The sequence below is a fragment of the Sapajus apella genome, unplaced genomic scaffold (assembly GCF_009761245.1).
Source record: "Sapajus apella isolate SASKATOON/1434 unplaced genomic scaffold, GSC_monkey_1.0 scaffold52, whole genome shotgun sequence".
Taxonomy (NCBI): domain Eukaryota; kingdom Metazoa; phylum Chordata; class Mammalia; order Primates; family Cebidae; genus Sapajus; species Sapajus apella.
This window is the reverse complement of record NW_022436992.1, coordinates 10920817-10940920: the sequence shown is the minus strand read 5'-3', so window position 1 is coordinate 10940920 and position 20104 is coordinate 10920817. Positions and strand designations below refer to the sequence as shown.

The following is a 20104-nucleotide window of genomic DNA, read 5'->3' as shown; positions in this document are numbered from 1 at the left end:
CTTGACCTCGTGATCCACCCACCTCTGCCTCCCAAAGTGCTGGGATTACAGGCTTGAGCCACCACGCCCGGCTTTTTTTTTCTTTATTATTATTATTTTTTAATAGAGATGGGGTTTCACCATGTTGGTCAGGTTGGTCTCAAACTCCTGACCTCAGATGATCCGCCCACCTCGACCTCCCAAAGTACTAGGATTACAGGCGAGAGCCACCACACCTGAACTTTTTTTTTGTATTTTTAGTAGAGACAGGGTTTCACCGTGTTGGCCAGGATGGTCTCAATCTACTGACCTCATGATCCACCCTCCTCGGCCTCCCAAAGTGCTGGGATTACAGGTGCAAGCCACCGTGCCCAGCCAGTATATGAGGGTTGTTAACTTTTTTATTTATTTTAATTTTAATTTAATTTTATTTTATTTATTTATTTGTTTGTTTGTTTGTTTTTTGAGATGGAGTTTCACTCTTGTTACCCAGGCTGGAGTGCAATGGTGCAATCTCGGCTCACCGAAACCTCCGCGTCCTGGGTTCAGGCAATTCTCCTGCCTCAGCCTCCTGAGTAGCTGGGACTACAGGCATGCGCCACCATGCCCAGCTGATTTTTTGTATTTTTAGTAGAGACGGGGTTTCACCATGTTGACCAGGATGGTCTCAATCTCTTGACCTCGTGATCCACCGGCCTCGGCCTCCCAAAGTACTGGGATTACAGGCATGAGCCACCGCGCCCGGCCTTTATTTTATTTTTTTAAAGATGAGATTTCACCAAGTTGGCCAGGCTAGTCTTGAACTCCTGACCTCAGGTGATCTGCCCACCTCGACCTCCCAAAGTGCTGGGATTACAGGAGTGAGCCACCACACCTGACTTTTTTTTTTTTTTTTTTTTTAATATTTGCCGCCACTGCCCATGTTGGCCGAGGGAGGGGTCAGGCAAGGTGTTTTAACTTTTAAGTTCAGGAATATATCTGCGGGTTTGTTACAGAGGTAAACGTGTCTTAGGGGTTTGCTGTACAGATTATTTCATCACCCAGATATTAAGCCTCATACCCATTAGTTATTTTTCTTTATCTTCTCCCTCCTCCCACTCTCCCCTCTTCAATAGGTCCCAGTGTGTGTTGTTTCTCTCTGCGTGCCCACATGTTCTCATCACTTGGTGCCCACTTACAGGTGACAACATGTGGTATTTGGTTTTCTGTGCCTGTGTTCATTTGCTAAAGATAATGGCCCCCAGCTCCATCTATGTCTCTGCAAAGGACATGATCTCATACTTTTCCTATGGCTGCAAAGTATATGTTAAATACATGCTTTGTTTTTTGAGACGAGGTCTTGCTCTGTTGCGCAGGTTGGGGTGCAGTGATGTGATCACGGCTCACTGCAGCCTCAACCTCGCAGACTCAAGTTGCTGAGGCTACAGGCACACACAACCATGCCCAGCTAATTTTTAAATTTTTTGTAGAGATGGGGGTCTCCCTATGTTGCCCAGGTTATTCTCGAACTCCAGGGCTCAAGCAATCCTTTCACCTTGCCCCCAAAGCGCTGGGATTACAGGGATGAGCCACCACACCCGGTGTATACATGTTATTTACATTGTCTCTCATCCTCACAGCAATCCTCAGACATATGTATTATTAACCCCATTTTAAAAGTGGAGAGAATGGCTGGGTGCAGTGGCTCACCCTTGTACTCCCAGCACTTTGGGAGGCCAAGGTGGGCGGATCACTTGAGGTCAGGAATTCGAGACCAGCTTGGCCAACATGGTGAAACACCATCTCTACTAAAAATACAAAAATTGGCTGGATATGGTGGCAGGTGCCGGTAATTCCAGCTACTCAGGTGGCTGAGGCAGTAGAATCACTTGAACCTGGGAGGCGGAGGTTGCAGTGAGCCAAGATTGCACCACTGCACTCCAGCCTAGGTGACAGAGTGACACTTGGTCTCAAAAAAATAAAGTAGAGTGGAGAGACTGAGGCTAAGGTTACACAAGTAGTGAGTGACTGAGTCAGAATGAAACTTGGGTCCTTCTGTCCATGTTTTCACCAAAGATCAGGCTGCCTCTTCAGAAACCAAAGCTGAAAGCCGCCAGAAGGTTGCTTAGACCATGCTCTGAGCCACAGCAGGTGTGGTTTTGCTGAGGCGTTCATGCCCTTCTCAGCTGCACACTCCCTCAGCTCCCCTGTCCTATAGGCCCTCCCCAGCCACTGGAGACAGATAACCCACTGTCTGTATGTATTACATGGGCTTCTTCACCAAACGGTGCATTTTTTTTTTTTTTTTTTTTGAGACAGAGTCTTGCTCTGTAATCCAGGGCTCAAGCCTGTTGCCCAGGCTGGAGTGCAGTGGCGCAATGTCAGCTCACTGCAACCTCCACCTCCCAGATTCAAGCAATTCTCTTGCCTCAGCCTCCCGAGTAGCTGGGGTTACAGGCATAGCACCACCATGCCCGGCTAATTTTTGGATTTTTAGTAGAGATGGAGTTTTACCATGTTGGCCAGGCTGGTCTCAAACCCCCAAAGTGCTGGGATTATAGATGTGAGCCATGTGCCTGGCCTCCAAATAGCACACTTCTCAAATACTTAATGCCCTTGTTGGCGACCCTACCTACAATTTTCTAGAGTCTGGCCTGCTGGGTGGGAGAAAATGGGGATGGGGTGCTTGGAGGGATGCTGGCATGGTGAAAAATAAAAAGGAATCATCTCTCACCTGAATGATCAGAATACCTGCAGCCCCTAAATGTTCCCCTAGCCTCTATACAGCCCCTCTGGGCCATTCAACAGTATACAACCGGAGTGATGCTCCTGGGATACCATCATCCCTCCTGCACCCACCCCTGCTCAGAGCCTCCATGGCTCTCCAGTGCCTTATGGAGGCCTCCCAGGCTCCTCCAGACCTAGCCGCTGCCTACCTTGCCAGCTTTCACTGCTGCCCCTCACACTTGGGAAGGCATGATACTAGGAAGCCTTGCCATAGGTGGCTATTTAAAATTAATTAAATTGTTAATGAACGATTCAGTTCCTCAGTCACACTGGTCACATTCCAAGTGCTCAATGACCCCCAGTGGCTGGTGGCTACTGTACTGGACAATGCAGATAGAGAACGTTTCTATCATCACAGAAAGTTCCACTGGACAGCACTGGATTGGACTTTTCTCTTAACAAAGGAGGCCCTTTTAAAGGAATGTTATCAGCTTTAGAGGAATCCAGAATAGACTTGACCTATTTGATGACTCTTTCAATAAATATTCGCCACCGACTGTATTCCAGGCCCTGAATACACAATAGCGGACAGTAGTAGCCAGTCTGTCCTGGGAGTGAAGAGGCGATGGCTTAAGTACCTAGGCCCAGGCTGGGGGAGCAGTGAAGCTTCCCTGGACACTGGGCCATCTGCGCAGGCCTGCAAGCTGAGGAGGCACTGGGCAGGCAGGACGTTCCTTTTTGTCCTCAGGCCCCAGTCAGAGGCTGTCCCACTGCCCGGCTGCTCCTCCTCTCTTTCTTCCCAGGGAGGGGAGGAACGGAGGCTAGTTCCTTGAAATTAGTCCCTGAGCTGGGAAAAATCAAGAGTCCCTGTTGGGCCATTAAGTCAGGAGCTATGAGCTGTAACTTGCACTCCCCCACCACAGGCCTCCTGGCTGCCAGGCTCAGTAACAATAGGCTTCTGAGCCCGGGGCCTTTACGGCCGGAGTGGAGAGCTGCTCTAGGGAAGTGGAACCTGCCAAGCCGTAGGTGGGTACACTGGGGGCCTGACTGTACCCTGAGGCCCAGCCCAAGGTGCGAGGCCCAGCCCAAGGTGCCAAGCTCCGCAACCTCCACAGCCCCTGCGTGCCTGCGGGATGAGGCTGGGGAAAGTGTGGAGGGCGGAGGGAGCCAGGCCTGGGCCAACGGGGCTGAGGGCGTGTCTTGGGGGGTCTCCTATCCTGTGGGTCCCCGCCTCACATACACACACTGGTGTCCACCCCCCGCCCTCCAACGGCGCCGCCGGCCCCAGCTGGCGCCCCCTCCTAGTGCCCTGGCCGGTGACTGTGTCCTTGCAGCGATTTTGACAGTGGCAGCTGATCGGCCCGAATTGGGAGAGCGTTTCCTTGCCCCCTTGGGCACTCCTTTACGTGGCATGTCTCACTTAAGCCTCCTAACCGGAGGACGATGACGTAGGGATGATTATCTTCCCCTTATTACAGGCAAGAAATGAAGGTTCCGAGGCGGTAATCCGCAGGAGCCGGCAGTGACGGAGGCGACCGTCCACGCCCTGCCGCCCCGCCTCCCGCCTCCCGCCTCCCGCCTCCCGCCTCCCGCCTCGCGCCTCGCGCCGGCATCTCCGCGTCCTCGGTGCCCGCCCCATCTCCGCGGGGTTTCCGCGCCGCCCGGCCGGCCAGAGCCCGGGGTCGAAGGGCAAGCAGGGCCGGGGAGTCCGGGGCTTCGGAGTGGGGTAGGGGGTCCGGGCCCTCGGTGCCGGCCTAAGCTCGAGGCGGCCGCAGAGGCGCCCTTTGTTTCGCGGCGCTCGCGGCTTCTGCGGAGTCACGGTCACATGGCGCTTCCGGCACGGGGTGTTCCGGGCGCCGCGCCAGGGCCGAGGCGCCCCCGCCCGTGGCCTGCCCCGCGCCGCCCGACGCCCTTGCCCGCCTGCAGGCCGCCGGCCGCCGGAGTTCCCCGCGCCTCGGGGTCCGCACCCTGTCCCGCAGCTCCACCTGGCCGCCTGGGGACCTGGAGCGCCCCTCCACTGCCCACTGCCCCCAAGCTCCCGCCCGCCGTCCTGTCTTCTCTGAGCGCCACTGTTGAGCGTTCCCTAGCTTTTCACTCTAGACTGAAGCATCACATACAGATGTTTCCTGGGCCCACTGTCTTCCCTGCTCTAGACAACACCAAGCTCCCCAAATCAGGCTCATCACTCCCCCGGGAGCGCTGTACAGTAGATAGGTGTTGGAGGAGTCGATAATGGACTCCATTCTCCTCGTTTAATAGTGTGTCAAACAGCACTGCGCCTCCCTCCCTTTCCCACTTCAGCCCCCACAAAGCAAAACAAAAATCAGCCATACGGCCTGGCCTCTCGGCACAGAGCATCTAAAGGTAAAAGTCCCAATCCGGGGTAGAAACGACTGGCCCTTTCCACCCTGGCCTGGCTCCTGCATCTCCATAACTGCGGGCTGGTCTGCCCTGTGACACTTGAGAACCATGGGGCAGGCCACCTCCCCGTGCAGGCCACCTCTGCTTCATTTAGCAGCTTCAAGAATTCATTCCACAAATGTTTATTGAAAGCGAAACACTTGTGCAAGGCAGGCGAGTCCCTCCCAGGGTACGCTAGGATCCCAAGTGGATGTGAGAGGATCGTTTGCTGTTCCAGCAGTGCCTGTGCTGTCCCCTGACTGGTCTAGGCCACCACGGTTCCTTCATCCAGGACTTAGTGAGTTGGGTGGACACCTGCATTCCTGGAGGCCAGGAAGAGGTGTCAGCCCTGCAGAGGCAACAGGGAGGGTGGCATCAGGCTCTAGGTGAGCATGGGGTGGGTCTTCAGGACCCTTCCCTGGGTCTTCAGGCAGCTTTTCTCTATTAATGCTGCTTGTGGGCACGGGAAAGGCTAGGGTGAGGAGTGGGGAAGAGAGAGGAAGACAGCCCAAGGTGGGGCCGGGCAAGAAGCAAACTCCAAAGGCGCTGTGTACCTTGCTGTGGCCTCAGGGCCTGGCGGGGAAGCGCAGGCAGGTGAGTTCCCGGCTACCGCTGTGTCTGTCCATAAGGGGCAGGGGGTGCCGCGTGAAGTGCTGGACCATGGCGGCCACGGAGGGGAAGAGCTGGCCAGGGAGGCAGAACATCTGTGAGTCCCGTGACCCTCATACTGGGAGCAACTTCCTGAGGCAACTGTGGGACTCTGGCAAGGTGGCTTTTGATACTTGTCTAGATATTTTACTTTCCGTTTGCCCCATGTAGCTCCACTGCCATTTTGCTGCCTGGCTCCAGGCCTCAGGCAGCTTTCCTGCTGCTGCACCCATGGGCATGCCGCTGGCCAGACCCTTATGTCCAAGGCTAGATCAAACTGACTCTAGGGCACGCCTCTGCCTGAGTCCTCCAGCGTGGGGAGCTGATTGGTGGGTGACTGTCTCTAGTTTGCACCCCAGCAAATGCTGGGTGTGACGTAGAGTCCTCAGAGGAGGTAGACAAGATTCTGAAGAATCTGGACCCTGCCCTCCTCCCAGCTGGGTTCATTAGAGACACAATTGCCACCATCTCGACCCTGTGCAGACTGAGCCATGGCAGGAGGAGCACCTCCACCCCCAGAGGGCGGGTCTCTTCCCAGAGTGCCAGGTGTCTGGGAAGGAGTTCAGGGCTCTGGGCTCTGTCATTTCCACCCACCCCAGAAACACAAAATGCGGGTTTTTCCCTAGGCAAATGCTCTTGGCTTGGCCTCGGGTACTGCTCTGCTGCCCCTCCTTAGGCCCCTGCCTCCTTCCAGCTCCCACCTCCTCATGGTTCCTGCCCTCCCGTCCCAGGGCATAGTGGCGCCCGCCATCCAGCCGCCGGATGGGAATGTTGAAGACCCGGCCTCGGAGAAGCACTGCCAGGGTGAAGGGCTGGGAGCCATGAGGCCCTGAGCTGGGGCGCACGGTGTAGGCTCCATCCTGTGGAGGAGACCCCAGCCATCAAACTCATCTTCCAATGGCCCCCCCCACTGCCCCGACATATGATGGGGCCAGAACCCTCCTGGTTCTCCTGTGCCCCACTGCTGGGCCAGCCACAGCCTGTGAGCAGAAGGGGTTTCGGAGAAGGCCCAGGCTCCGTGGCTGCCCACCTTTTGTAAGCGGAGCAGGGCACTCTCAACAGCATGGCGGTCACAGTTCCCTGAGTACCAAGGCTGAGCCAGCAGGTCGCCATCCTGTGCATACACACAGCCACTCAGAGATGTGCCAAGGCACTGGATTGGGCGTGGGGTGCCGAGGACCCAGGGTGCAGTTATTTGTGTTCCCATCGCCTTTGCTCAACTGAGTCCCCAGCAGGCAGAACAAAGAGGTGTCACTGTCTGGGGCACGGCAGGGTGTTGCACATGTGTTTTCAACATGTGTTCTCGCGGTGGTGCACCCTTCAGCCCAAGAAGACTCCTCGGTGAAGACCCTTAGGCTCTGCTCCCCGAACCCCTCCCCACAGCCTGCTCCCAGCCCCTCCTCACCTCAACAGCTGAGGCGCTCCCAGTGGGGGCTACAGAGGGAAGAGACAATTTCCTTCCTGCTAGAAGAATCAGATTATAGAGCTGGGGCTGCGTGGGGGTGGACAAGGGAGGCTTCTGGGGGACAGGTGCAGGGGTGGGGAGCAGGAGGAGGCGTGTATGGGCCCGAGCCCAAACCCAGGCATCCAGTGCTTCTCCCACTCTCCAGGTCCAGTGCCCTGGCAGGACCCACCAGCCAGGCCTTGTGTGACTTCCAAATAGGTGTGATCTTGGGGCACAGACTAGGAGCTTCCTGATTTGGCACAAACCCTCAAAAATCCCCGAGGGTCCCCTCAGGCCTGATCTCAGCTAAAGTCAGAGCTTCAGGGACATCCTCAGGAAAGTGAGGCCTGATGGAGTCTGGCCTGCAGGGCTAGGGCTGGGGTAGGCCCTGGCAGGACCACCTACATTCATGCTGAAGATGCCTGCAGTCACCTACTTTTTTTTTTTTTTTTAAGACTAGTCAAGTGCAGTTGTGAGAAGCAGGGAAGGAGTTCAATCTGTAACTGACTGTGAACAATCAGTTGGGATAACTCACTACCTTTGGACCAGCCTGTACTCACCTTTAGAGGTGGCATCCGCTGCACCCTGGCATACAGGAGGTCTGATCAGAAGAGACTGGGCCCTGCAGGCCTGCCACCCAGGCCCCAGGTCCCACCCTGAGTCTCCCTCCCTGTCTCCCTCTCTTCTCCCCTGACCATTAGCCTCTTACATTCCAAGTTTCCTGGGGGGCTGTGGGCCTGTGGGAAGAAAATTGGGGGACAGAGCTCAGGGTCTTTATGTTTTTCAAGAGAAAGAGCCAGTGAATCCAGCATCAAAGCTGCCCCTGCCACCACTGCCAATGGCCCTGGGACAGTGCAAGGAGATCCCATCCCAGGGTCAGGGCTGGGGAAGGCTGAATTGGTGTGCTGTTTCTGTGTGTGTGTGTGTGTGTGTGTGTGTGTGTCTCTCTCTCTCTCTCTCACACACACATACACACACGCATGCATGCACCTGGTTGGGGCACTTACCTGGGCACCACTGATGCCCTGGGCAGAAGCCCTGAAGGCATCAGGACTTGGGAGCTGAGAGTCTGAGTCAAAGCCAGGACTGAAACAGAGAGGGCAGGCTGGGCTCAGCCGGGCACCAGGCAGGGAACCCACGCTGGGCAGGGCGGGGCTGAGGACAGCTGCAGGGCCTGCTGCTTCTCTGCAGCCTGGACTTTCTGGGAGTGCTTCCAACCAGAGGCAGATGCTGTCCTGGCTGCAGCAGCTGGGGAGCCCCACCCAGCCCAGGCTTTAAGTGGGGTACCTCCCTTGCCGGCACAGCATGGGTCAACCTGGACCACAGGCAGAAGTGTGATGTCCATGCAGTGACTGAAGGCAAATGCATGTTGTTGGGGGTGGTGAGAGGCGACAAGGGAAGCAGATGGAGCCAGGTGAGTGTGTCGTGCTGTGGGCAGCTGAGGGCCTCGGGCAGGAGGGGTCTGGAGCTGAGGGAGGGGCTCACCTGGATTGGGCTCACATTCCAAGTAGAGGTCCTCATCAGGTTTCTTTGGAAGGCCTGGTACCTAATGTAGGGAGGGGTATGTGGGACCATGGTTTGCCCAGTCCTGGGTTCCATTTAGGACTAGGGGTCCTGGGGGAGGAGCCATCAATTTGGAGTCGTGGCAGGCACCCCATTCCCGCCTCACACAGTGACCCTCTTTCTGGGAGCCAGCTTGAATGATTACAATTTCTCCTCTGCCTGAGAGGGGGCATCTCACAGGCACCTTCCCCTTCAGAGGTGCCCATGGGCCCCAGCTCTCAGAGAGTGTGAGGAGGAGCCCTGGGCGGTACCCTCAGGACAGCTGGCTCACGCCTGCCAGGGGCCTGTGGCTGAGGGGCAGGGGCTCTGCTCTGGGCCTTTTCCCTTGGTTTCAGGGATATTTCCTGGGCCTCCCTAGCCCCCACTCCACCACACCCCTGCCGGTTTCCTAACCAGAACCCTGGAATGTGAGGTGGAGATGGAGGGGCTGCTCACCATTCTGGACGATGCACCCTGCTCTGGAAGGAAAAGGAGAGAACCACCTGTCATGCGCAGCAGGGAGAAGAAAGGAATTCAGTGGGACTGAGGCTGGAAGAGCAGAGTCTCCTTGGTGCGCCTCCGAGGAGGGCGTCTAAGTGTCAGCTTTGAAGCCCCAGGAGAAAGCTTTCCTTATCCCCTGATGATTCTCTGCACACCCTATGGTGTCACCTGTCCTGACCTCCCAACTGACTTGGGAGGCCCAGGAAATATCCCTGAAACCAAGGGAAAAGGCTCCAAATGACTTTGGACTGTTCAAAAAAATCATAGCAGCTGGGCACAGTGGCTCATGCCTATAATCCCAGCACTTTGGGAGGCCGAGGCGGGTGGATCATTTGAGGTCAGGAGTTCGAGACCAGCCTGGACAGCATGGTGAAACCCCCTTTCTACTCAAAATATAAAAATTAGCCAGAAATCGTTTGAACCCGGGAGGTGGAGGTTGCAGTGAGCCAAGATCATGCCACTGCACTCCAGCCTGGGCAACAGAGTGAGACTCTGATTCAAAAAAAAAAAAAAAACAGAGCAGTCGAGCCAAAAAAAATTTTTTATTTTTACTTTTATTATTTTTCTTTTATTTTATTATTTATTTATTTTTTTATTTATATATTTTTTAAGATGGGGTTTCACCACGTTGGTCAGGCTGGTCTTGAACTCCCGACCTCAGGTGATCCACCCGCCTTGGCTTCCAAAGTGCTTGGATTACAGGCGTGAGCCACCACTCCCGGCCGAGCCAAAAATATTTTTAAAAAGTAGACCAGACTCTGCTTCTGTGTGATCTTGGGCATAGCATTTCATATCCCTGGGTCTCAGTCTCCTCATTCATTTCATTAGAGGCAACGCCAACTGCCTGCCTACCTTAGAAATCGGTAGGTAAAAAGGGGCACAGCCATGTGGGTCTCATACTCTGGCTGTCATACTCTGCCCCTTCATGGCATCAAGGGATGTGCCATGAAGGGGCAGAGTATGAGACCCATGTCAGACAAGCACAGCTCTACCCTGTGGCGGGAGGACTCCCTGTCCCAGGGATGGAGCCACGGAAAGAGAGGACATCGCATTACCTCGCCTTCCGAAGACAGGTCCCTGCTTCCCCGTCACCGGCAGGCTCACTCCTCCCTTCAGCTGTGGGCACAATGGGGGCCGGTGAGGACAGATGGGGGAAGGAAACTGAGGCACCAGTTTCCTTCCAGGAGGGCAAGGAAGGGGTGAGATGGGAAAGGATGGGACCACTTGCATCTGTGTAGCTTTAAAAAATGTACAAAACAGACGACTCTTGTCTTTGCTTCTACTCTGTGGCTCTTTCTTTGTTGCGAATCACTCCTGCTTTTTACAAAAATTCTAGCGAATGTATGATAAAGGTGGTAGCTTTCAAAATCCAAAAAGTCCCACTGGGATCAAGGTGGGAATGAGAGCTGGCAGTGACTGGCAGCTGAGGTAGGGACTTCTTCACTCTGGAGGTGGAGAGGGGTCCTCAGGTCCCAGAATCCAGGGAAAGGGCAGCTGAGCCCCTTCCCTCCCCCTCAGGCAGGTGAGGACACCCTGGGTGAAGCTGAGGGGAGGGTGGAAGGACCAGGCCAGGTGTTGGACGAGTGACTGACAGAGGCAGGGCTCTGGCTTCTCCTGCATCTGGCATCTGATTTTTCAGGGGCCTCTTGAATGCAAATGTGGGGGTATCTTGCAAATCAGATGCCTCTAAGATTCACTCACTGGGAAATGGCAGCTTGGGGTGGGGTGGGTGGGGAAGGAGGGACTTCTGGGGAGGCCTCTCACCATGGTGGGCTGAGGAAGGGGTGGCTTGGATGGACCCAGGGGGCCAGAGTGATCTGGAAAAGACCGCATGTGTTGTGAGTTGGTGGGTTCCTCCCAGGCGGGCTCCCATTTTCCTTCCCCCCCACCCACCTAGCCTCCATTTCCTCCTCCTTCCCTCGCTCCCCTTGCTCATTGGCTTCCTGACAGCCCAGTCTCCATGGCAACTGGAGGCGGGCAGTCTCCCTGCCCCCACCTGGCCGAGGAGCTGAGCAGTGGGGGTGGGATGCCAGCGGCAGCCAGGGCTCTCCCAGCACCCCCGCCCTTGGCCTGAAGAAGTGTTGGGATCTCAGAAGGGAATGCCAGGCCCCGGCTGTTGCCTTGGTTACATCACCCCTCCTTTTCCCTTCCCACTCTTCTTCCTCCCTTCCGCCCTCCCTCCCTCTGTTCCTTCATCTCTCTCTCTCTCTCTGCGCCCAGCCAAGAGGCACCGATGGCTGCCAGCTGAGGCCTCCCTTGCTGCCTCAGCACAGGCAGGGGAGGAGAGGTGAGGCCTGTGTGCTCCAATCTTGTGGGGACCCTCCTGCCCTGCCCAAGCACCCAGCCTCCCTGCCTCTCACCTCCCAGCCCTCACCCAGGTACAAGGAGTCCTCCTCAGTGCCAGGAAGGTGGGCAGGGGCTAGACTGAGGGGCAGAGCCTCACAGGGGGGAAGCTCATACTTATTTTCCTCCTCGTCCTCCTCCTGGGCCTGGAGGAAAGGATGCTCAGTGAGCGGGAATGGAGGGGAGAGGGTGTTCAGCACAGGCTCTGGCCACTGCCTCCCCCACCCCAGCCTCAGCAGCCAGACTCACCTTGTGTCTCCAGGTCCCTGGGGCAGGCAGAAAGGATGGGCTGGGGGCATCTTCTCTCCAACCTGGGGAGTCTGCACAGACAGGCTAGCCTCACCTCCTCCCTGCCCACCTTTCCCCCACTATAATAAACCACCTGCCCTTGACAGTGCCAGTGCTTCAGTTCAAAGGAACCACTCATCACAGGCATTTCCAACGCTGCCGCAGGGCCACTGAGGTAGGCATTTTGGAAACAAGGGGTCCTTCCACCTATGCCCATCCCCTGCCTTCTGCACCCCTGATTCTGGCCAAGACAGATGGGAGAGCTAGGCCCCTGTGACTCAGCAGTGCTGGGCTCTGGGAGGTAGGAGGGGTGCAGAGTCACTGGGGGGACCTGACTTGCAAGGGATCCCAGTCTGTTGGGCTCCTCTTGCCCACTGTGTCACTTACCCACACATCTTGGGGGTGGGAGCGGTGGCCCCAACCTGCAAGCACACTCTAGTCAACTCTGCCCAAGGAACCCTTGAGTTTGTGTGAGACAGACACTGTGTTCTGGGACATTCATATCTATGACAGTGTGACTGACAGAGACCTTGGGACCAGGGCAGCAGAGAAGGAGGCTGGGGGCAGAGCTATTGCCTGTGGGCGCACAGCTGCATAAGTTGGTGCCCTGGGGAAGCCGGGAGTCGCGGAGCCCTAGAGCTAAGAGATGGAGGCATGTGAATGGTCTCCCTGGGCAGAGAGGGTCCTGGCAGAGCCAGCACAGCTCCTGGGATGGCTGTGCCCAGGAGAGGAGGGGTAGAGAGAGACAGGAGGCGGGGGAGAGAGGAGCCCCAGTACTCACCGGGGCCTGCTCCCACTGAGCTTGTCCTGGAAAGAGCCAGGGTGGGGAGAAGAGGGGTCAGTGCAGCCTCTCCCTGGCTGAGTCCTGGGCATCCCAGGTGGGCAGGTTGGTGTGCGTGGGGCTGCCCAAGGACCACATCTTACCATGGCAGAGGCAGAGGAGTTTTGCCTCCCTGGAGCCTGGGATCTGCCACAAATGGCCTGGGGACAAGGGCTCCATTGTTCCCATCATATTGCATCTCCTAAGCACCAGGAAGATGGATCTGCTGTGGCCTCCAACTCCAGACCAGCTTCATCCAGGACACTCCCCGGGCCCAGCCCCAGCTCTCTGAGCCTCCCCTAGGTGGGCCATCCCCACGCTGTGCTCCCCACGCTGTGCTCCCCACGCTGTGCTCTCCAGCCCCTCTGCCTGACAGCAGGAAGAGCTAATCTGGACCAGGGTTCTCAGGCGTCCTTCAGCTCTCTGATGAGTGTCGCCTTTCTCATTTCATAGACATTACATTATTTGGCAGATCCAATTAAAAACAGCAGGCTGGGCTTGCAGTTTTCTTAAACCTTTACTACTGTTGTCATTTGCTGGTGAGTGGTGACCAATGGTCAGGGAAATGAAGGTGAGGGAAGCGCCTAGACAGAGGCTCTCATATTTAGTGGGGCAGCTTCACTTTTCGATGGATGTATTTATCCATTCAGCGGGTATTTATTGAACATCCACTGTCTGCCAGAGACTGTTCCAGGCCCTGAAGATGTCATAGGAAAACGAAACGGGCAGGCATGACGTGTGTTTCCTCATCAGAGTCACAATAAACTTGTGCTGCAAGTATTAGTTTTATCCCTGCTTTTCAAATGAGGAAACTGAATGTATTAGTCAGCTCGGGCTGCCATAACCAAAACCCACAAACTGTGTGGCTTCAGCAACAGAAATGTGATTTTCTCACTGTTCTGGAGCTAGAAGTCCAAGATCAAGGTGCTGTTTTGTGATGCAGCCTCTCTTCCTGGCTTGTAAACAGCTGCTTTCTCAGTGTCCTCACATGGCCTCTTGTCTGTGCACGCACAAAGAGAGGCGGTTCCGGTAACCCTTTTTCTTATAAAGACACCCACACTGTCAGATTAGGGCCCCACCTCCATGACCTCATTTATCCTTAATGACCTCCCTAAAGACCCTATCTCTAAATAGTCACATGGGGGGTTAGGATTTTAGCATATGAATTTTAAGGACGCACAATTCAGTCCTAACACTGAGGCTCTGAGAAGTGGAATAGCTTTCCTGAGGTCATGCAATTAGCAAGTGTTACAGGTGGGATTTAACCCCAGCTCTGCCTGCCCCAGAGCCTGTGCCCTGGAGGCTAAACGTCCTATATCTCTTCAGGATTGGGTCAAGACCCTCCTTTTGCCGGGCATGGTGGCTCATGCCTGTAATCCCAGCACTCTAGGAGGCTGAGGAGGGTGGATCACCTGAGGTTGGGAGTTTGAAACCAGCCTGACCAACAGGGAGAAACCCCGTCTCTATTAAAAAAAGTTAAAAAAAAAAAAAAGACCTTCCTTTCCTATGATGGAATTAGCAGTGCTAACTGTGACCTTTCTTAAGGAGCTCATGACTTCCAGGGGCTCTGGTACCTGAGTGAATTTTGGAACCTTGACTTTCTGAGAAGAGTTACGATAAAAAGGAAGGCTGGGGCCTGGTGTCTGACTCCAAGTCAGGGAATGAGGAAACACAGATCACAGTCGTGGATGATGATCATGGAGCTTTCTTGTGCTTATTATTTTGGTGGCATCCTGGCTGTTGGCACAAAGGACGAACGAAGCTCATGTGCTTGCAGCTTTGGAAGCCACCAGGCTGGGGGCACTGGGGAGACACCCAGGGATGGAGAGGAAGACCAGACAGTTCCTGGAATCTGCAGGCAAAAGGGCACCCAAGAAACCGAGAAGAGTCATTGGGTGGTTTCACAGGGAGCCATTTGGTACAGAGGGAAAAAGTGAAAAAACACAAAGAACAAATCCTTGCCCAGAATTGGTCCTGCTGGGTCTATTCTTTGTCCTCCACTCCCAGCTGACCTTTCTTCCACATTTTGAACCATAGGCAGGGGGCAACTTCCCCCACCCAAGGGACCTCCTTTGGAATCAGGGTCAGTGAGAGGTTCTGGACACCACCCCGCTGTAAACCTCAGCCTGAGTGAGTTTCCCAGTCCATGCTGCCCTCACTCCAGCCATCTCCCTGCTCTGTTCAGGGCTTTGCATAGGCAAATGCCAAGGCCTGGGTGAGTGAAAGGGCCCCAGGCAGAGGGCAGAGTCCATCGTATCTGGGTGGGGACACTGGCCTGGGCAGATCTAGGAGAAGGGTAAGGAAAGAGGCCTGCCTCAGTGGCCTTGTCTGGTCACACAGGCAGATTGGGACATCCTCTTTATCCGTCTTTGGCACAGAATTGTTATGTGCACACCATAGGTATTCCCTGGGTATGAATTCCTGGAAGCGGACTTACTAGAAACTCACATTTTGAAGCTTTCATGCCCCATTGTCTGCAGCACCTGAGTGCCTGTTTTATGATCCTTCCATAGCGCAAAGTGATTCTCCAAATTTTTCAGGTCTTAGCTACCGAGAACGAGCCATGGGCTCAAGTAGTCTAAATCCACCCTCAGAAAGCACATAGTCGTGTTTAGAAAAAACTCAGATGGATTTTCCCCTGCTCTCACACACAACAATCAACCCAGAGGAGACTTCTGTGACCAAATGTGGTGGTGGCGGGGTGGGCGGTTCTCCCTAGCACCAAGTGAGCAATCAGTTCTGCCACGGACACCAGTGGGGTATCCTCCAATTCAATTTCAACACTACCTACCTGGAGACAGAGTCAGATCCCACAGGTGGAGGGCTCAGTCCCCAAGACGCCCTGCCACCCCAGATACCAGGCACAAGTCCAGGCCTCCAGGACTTCTGACCAACTGGTTTCAAGCTGGGGTTCCCACAACCTCCTCTTGGGGTTTGATTAATTTGCTGAAGCGACAGCTCACAGAACTCAGTGAAACATTTACTTAGGTTTATTGGTTTATTATGAAGGATATTGCAAAGGATACAGATGAAGAGATGCGTAGTGCAGGAATAGAGGGAAAGGATGCGGAGGCTCCATGCCCTCCCTGGGCACACCACCCTCCAGGAGCCTCCACGTGGCCAGCTATCAGGAAGCTCTCTGAACCAGTCCATTTGGGTTTTTTAATTTTTTAATTATACACACACACACACACACACACACACACACACACACATATTTAAAGACGGGGTTTCACCATGTTGGTCAGGCTGGTCTTGAACTCTCAACCTCAGGTGATCCTCCTGCCTTGGCCTCCAAAGTGCTTGGATTACAGGAATGAGCCACCACGCCCAGCCCCATTTGGGTTTTTATGGAAAATTCATGACCACAGCATTCTTTCCCCCGGAGTATGGGGTAGGACCCTGTCTGGAATTAGGGTTCCCAAATCAGAAAGGTGGAGGAAGATCAGAGTCCTGCTTTGGGTGGGTGTAAGGACAGGAGAATGCCAGAGAGATTCTGTTTCCCAAGGCCTAACACAGCCAACATCCTAACAAAAGCCTCTAAACGCCTGGCACGGTGGCTCACTCCTGTAATCCCAACACTTTGGGAGGGTGAGGAGGGCAGATCATGAGGTCAGAAGTTTGAGACCAGCCTGGCCAAAATGGTGAAACCCTGTCTCTACTAAAAATACAAAAATTAGCTGGGCATAGTGGTGTCCACCTGTAGTTCCAGCTACTCAGGAGGCTGAGGCAAGAGAATCGCTTGAACCCAGAAGGCAGAGGTTGCAGTGAGCTGAGATCGTGCCACTGCACTCCAACCTGGGCAACAGAGTGAGACTCTGTCTCAAAAAAAAAAAAATCGCCAAGTCTGGTGGCATGCACATGTAGTCCCAGCTACTTGGGAGGCTGAGGAGGGAGAATCGCCTGAACCTGCAAGGCAGAGGTTGCAGTAAGCCGAGACTGTGCCATTGCACTCTAGCCTGGGCGACAGAGTGAGACTCTGTTTCAAAAAATATATATATACAAAAACTAGCCAGGTGTGGTGGCATGCACTTGTAGTCCCAGACACTGGGGAGGCTGAGGCGGGAGAATCGCCTGAACCTGGAAGGCGGAGGTTGCAGTGAGCCAAGACTGCACCATTGCACTCTAGCCTGGGGGACAGAGAGAGACTCCATCTTAAAAATAAAAAATAAAAAAAGCCTCTAAACAGGGCTATGGGAGTTATAAGCCTGGAACCGTGAACAAAAACCTACGTATGGAAGAAATACTCGAGGTCATTGTTGCCAGCAGACATCAGCAGACACCATCAGAAGATGGTGAAGTACAGCTGGGACCTGGGGTGTGAGTGAAGTGGATTCATTGTGAGGAGAAGGGTGGGGGTGGCTCTGAAGACCTGCAGGGGGACAGGTAGGCAGGCTGTGGTCAGAGGTCTCAGAGGTGGATCTGAAGCAGGCATCAAGAGGAACACACCCTGGGAGGATGGTGACAGCCAAATCCTGTTTCCAGAGGCTTAGGGGGCTGAGCCCTTAGTGCCACCATCCAGGGCCCATATCAGTGGCACTGGCAAACAGTGGTGTCAGTGCCCAGGGTGGCTCTGCCAGGCTGGCTTGGCTGTGACCTTTGGGACATTATTCCTGGCTGTCTGGCCCTGCTGGAGATGCTGTGAGCTACAGAATAGTTTTAATAAATTATTTTCTAGCCAAGTCGATTTCTCTTACTTTCAGTTAAGAACTTTAATCTGGCTGGGCATGGTGGCTCACGCCTGTAATCCCAGCATTTTGGAAGGCTGAGATGGGTGGATCACCTGAGGTCAGGAGTTCAAGACCAGCCTGGCAAACATGGTAAAACCCTGTCTCTACTAAAAAATATAAAAAACTAGAGTGGGTCAAGATGGCCAGAGGAACACCTATGTTAATTCTAGCTAAATAATTATAAGTTTGCTTGGCTCACAGTACACTGAAGTTTATATACCAAACTAAACTATATTATTGGTGCAGCTAATTAGAAATCAAGCGGCAACAGGAGGCCTAAGGTAAAGACCATCCGAGAGCACAGTAACACCTGGGAACACCTCGGGGTGGCTGCAGAGCAGGGAATACTGCTGTGGCCCCACTAATGCCTTCTCAACATGGAGACTGCATGAGGACCTCTTAAAGAGAGCTTGTGCAAAGATCTCTGAGGAGGGAGGTGATCTCTGCTCACAAGTTCTGGGAGGGTCTTTGCTGATGGGAGCTGGCAAGGAGGAGAAAAGCCTTGCAAGGCAGAGATCACAGAACAGAACGCCTCAGGCTCTGCCTATGTTCTTGGAATATGGAGTGATTTGAATTGCTCTATGTCCTCAATGCTTGGGAGATAAAAGCCCCTTGATGCGTTGGGTGTGTGTGGTCAGACCCTGTGGCTCTTCATCCATGCAGCTGCACCCTGATAACAATCGATGGTAAACTCAGAGTACTAGTTTAGCATGTCTTGGAAGGATCTCTCCTTCACCCTCCCCTTCCACGCGCATAAGATCAATGAGATTATACACGTAATAAAAGTGTTTGGAGCCCAGAGTCCGGGGCCAACACGTTTCCCACGCTTGCGCTGGTCCCCTGGACCCACGCTGTAAATTCTACTCTTGTGTCTCTGTCTTTATTTCCTCTTCTCAATCCCTCATCACTGCCGGGACTCAGGGCACCCACATACGGAGTTGGGCTGGTTCCCAACAACTAGCTGGGCATTGTGGTAGGCGCCTATAATCCTAGCTACTCAGGAGGCTGAGGCAGGAGAGTCACTTGAACCTGGGAGGCAGAGGTTGCAATAAGGCTGAGATCGCACCACGGCACTCAAGCCTAGGCAATAAGAGTGAAACTCCACCTCAAAAAAAAAAAGAACTTTAATCTGGAGATGAAACCTCAGTCAGTGGGATCACCAAATGAATGCCAAGAAACCCAAACGGTGAGCCCAGGTGTGTGTGTCTCCTAGGAAGCGGAACCAGATAGAACTAAGTGTCATGGCGTTATACTTGTATACTCTTGGGACTATTTATTTATTTTGAGATGGAGTCTCACTCCATCACTCAGCCTGGAGTGCAGTGGTGCCATCTCGGCTCTTTGCAACCTCTACCTCCCAGGTTCAAGCAATCCTTCTGTCTCAGCCTCTCAAGTAGCTGGGGTTACAGATGTGCATCACCATGCCCAGCTACTTTTTGTATTTTCAGTATAGACGGGGTTTTACTATGTTGGCCAGGCTGGTCTCAAATTCGTAACCTCAGGTGATCTACCCACCTCGGCCTCCCAAAGTGCTGGGATTACAGGTGTGAGCCACCATGCCTGGCTAGGCCTGTTTATTTTTAGAGATAGGGTCTCACCTTGTCACCCAGGCTGGAGTGCAGTGGCATGACCATAGATCACTGCAGTCTCAAACTCCTGCCTCAAGATTAGGTTAGGACTCAAGTCATCCTCCAGCCTCAGCCTCCCAAGTAATCAGGACTACATGCTCACACCACCAGTCCCAGCTAATTTTTTTTTTCTAAGATGGAGTCTCAGTCTGTTGCCAGGCTGGAAGTGCAGTGGAGTGATCTTGGCTCACTGCAACCTCTGCCTCCTGGGTTCGAAGGATTCTCCTGCCTCAGCCTCCTGAGTAGCCGGGACTACAGGCGCATGCCACCACGCCCAGCTAATATTTTTTGTATTTTTAGTAGAGATGGAGTTTCACCATGTTGGCCGGGATGGTCTCGATCTCTTGACCTTGTGATCTGCCTGCCTTGGCCTCCCAAAGTGCTGGGATCACAGGCGTGGGCCACCTCGCTCAGCTGGCCCAGCTAATTTGAAAACATTTTTTGTAGACATGGGGTGTTGCTATGTGGCCCAGGCTGGTCTCAAATTCCAGGCCTCAAATGATCCTCCTGCATCAGCCTCCCAAAGCGTTGGGACTACAGATGTGATCTATTGTGCCCAATGATGAATTATTTTTATAATTTTAAAAAATCAATCATTATAGAAAGAAAGAAAAAGAAGGCAGGAAGGGAAAGAGGGAGGGAAATGTGACCTGGACTTCAAATCTGAGGAAGCACTAGGAGACAGAGGCACCAGGGGAAGGGAGAGCCAGGGAGCAGGAGGCCAGGCCAATGGGAGATTACGTGGGGGCCACCACGGAAAGCCAGGTCTCCCTTCGCGAGGGGAGTAGAAGAGTTGCTGATAACACAAGGATTCCTCTCCCACTGGAATGGGAACCGACAAAGACAAGTGAAGTGTAGGTGGGGTAGAAAAGGAAGAACTTTCTGAACACAAGGTTAGGGCTAAGCGTGTGGGGAGAGGCCTGGAGCTGAGGACATAGGGGGCCGTGGTGGGGCAGGGAGCTGCAAGTGGAGAAGGAAGCCCACGAGGGTAAGGGGCCTTGAGTCCTCAGGACATTTTTGCCAGAGCAGATGCTCAGGTTAAAGGCCCAAGACGTTCCTGGTGGAAGGGCCTGCA

At 54.0% G+C, this 20104-nt stretch overlaps 1 protein-coding gene across 24 annotated transcripts; it reads right to left on the bottom strand.

Annotated features, from left to right (window-relative positions):
• Positions 1-5212: 5212 nt before the first annotated feature.
• On the bottom strand, positions 5213-12958 carry SH2D6 (SH2 domain containing 6). 24 transcript variants are annotated; one of them, XM_032243523.1, is made up of 18 exons: positions 12776-12844; positions 12633-12658; positions 12239-12273; positions 11813-11883; positions 11595-11709; positions 10985-11037; positions 10420-10458; positions 10276-10387; positions 9176-9222; positions 8663-8723; positions 8185-8263; positions 7887-7914; positions 7738-7762; positions 7139-7194; positions 6764-6847; positions 6435-6593; positions 5640-5768; positions 5296-5434 (listed from the first exon to the last, which is right to left on the bottom strand). In XM_032243523.1, exons 1-17 carry the CDS (start codon positions 12776-12778, stop codon positions 5652-5654), a joined length of 1110 nt encoding a protein of 369 aa, XP_032099414.1. In that variant the 5' UTR covers positions 12779-12844; the 3' UTR covers positions 5296-5434; positions 5640-5651. The 24 variants fall into 24 exon arrangements, with proteins under 24 accessions (XP_032099407.1, XP_032099414.1, XP_032099417.1 ...); XM_032243526.1 differs by having other exon boundaries at positions 11813-11829; XM_032243516.1 differs by lacking the exon at positions 12776-12844 and having other exon boundaries at positions 5213-5408; positions 12633-12769.
• Between the last annotated feature and the right edge of the window lie 7146 nt (positions 12959-20104).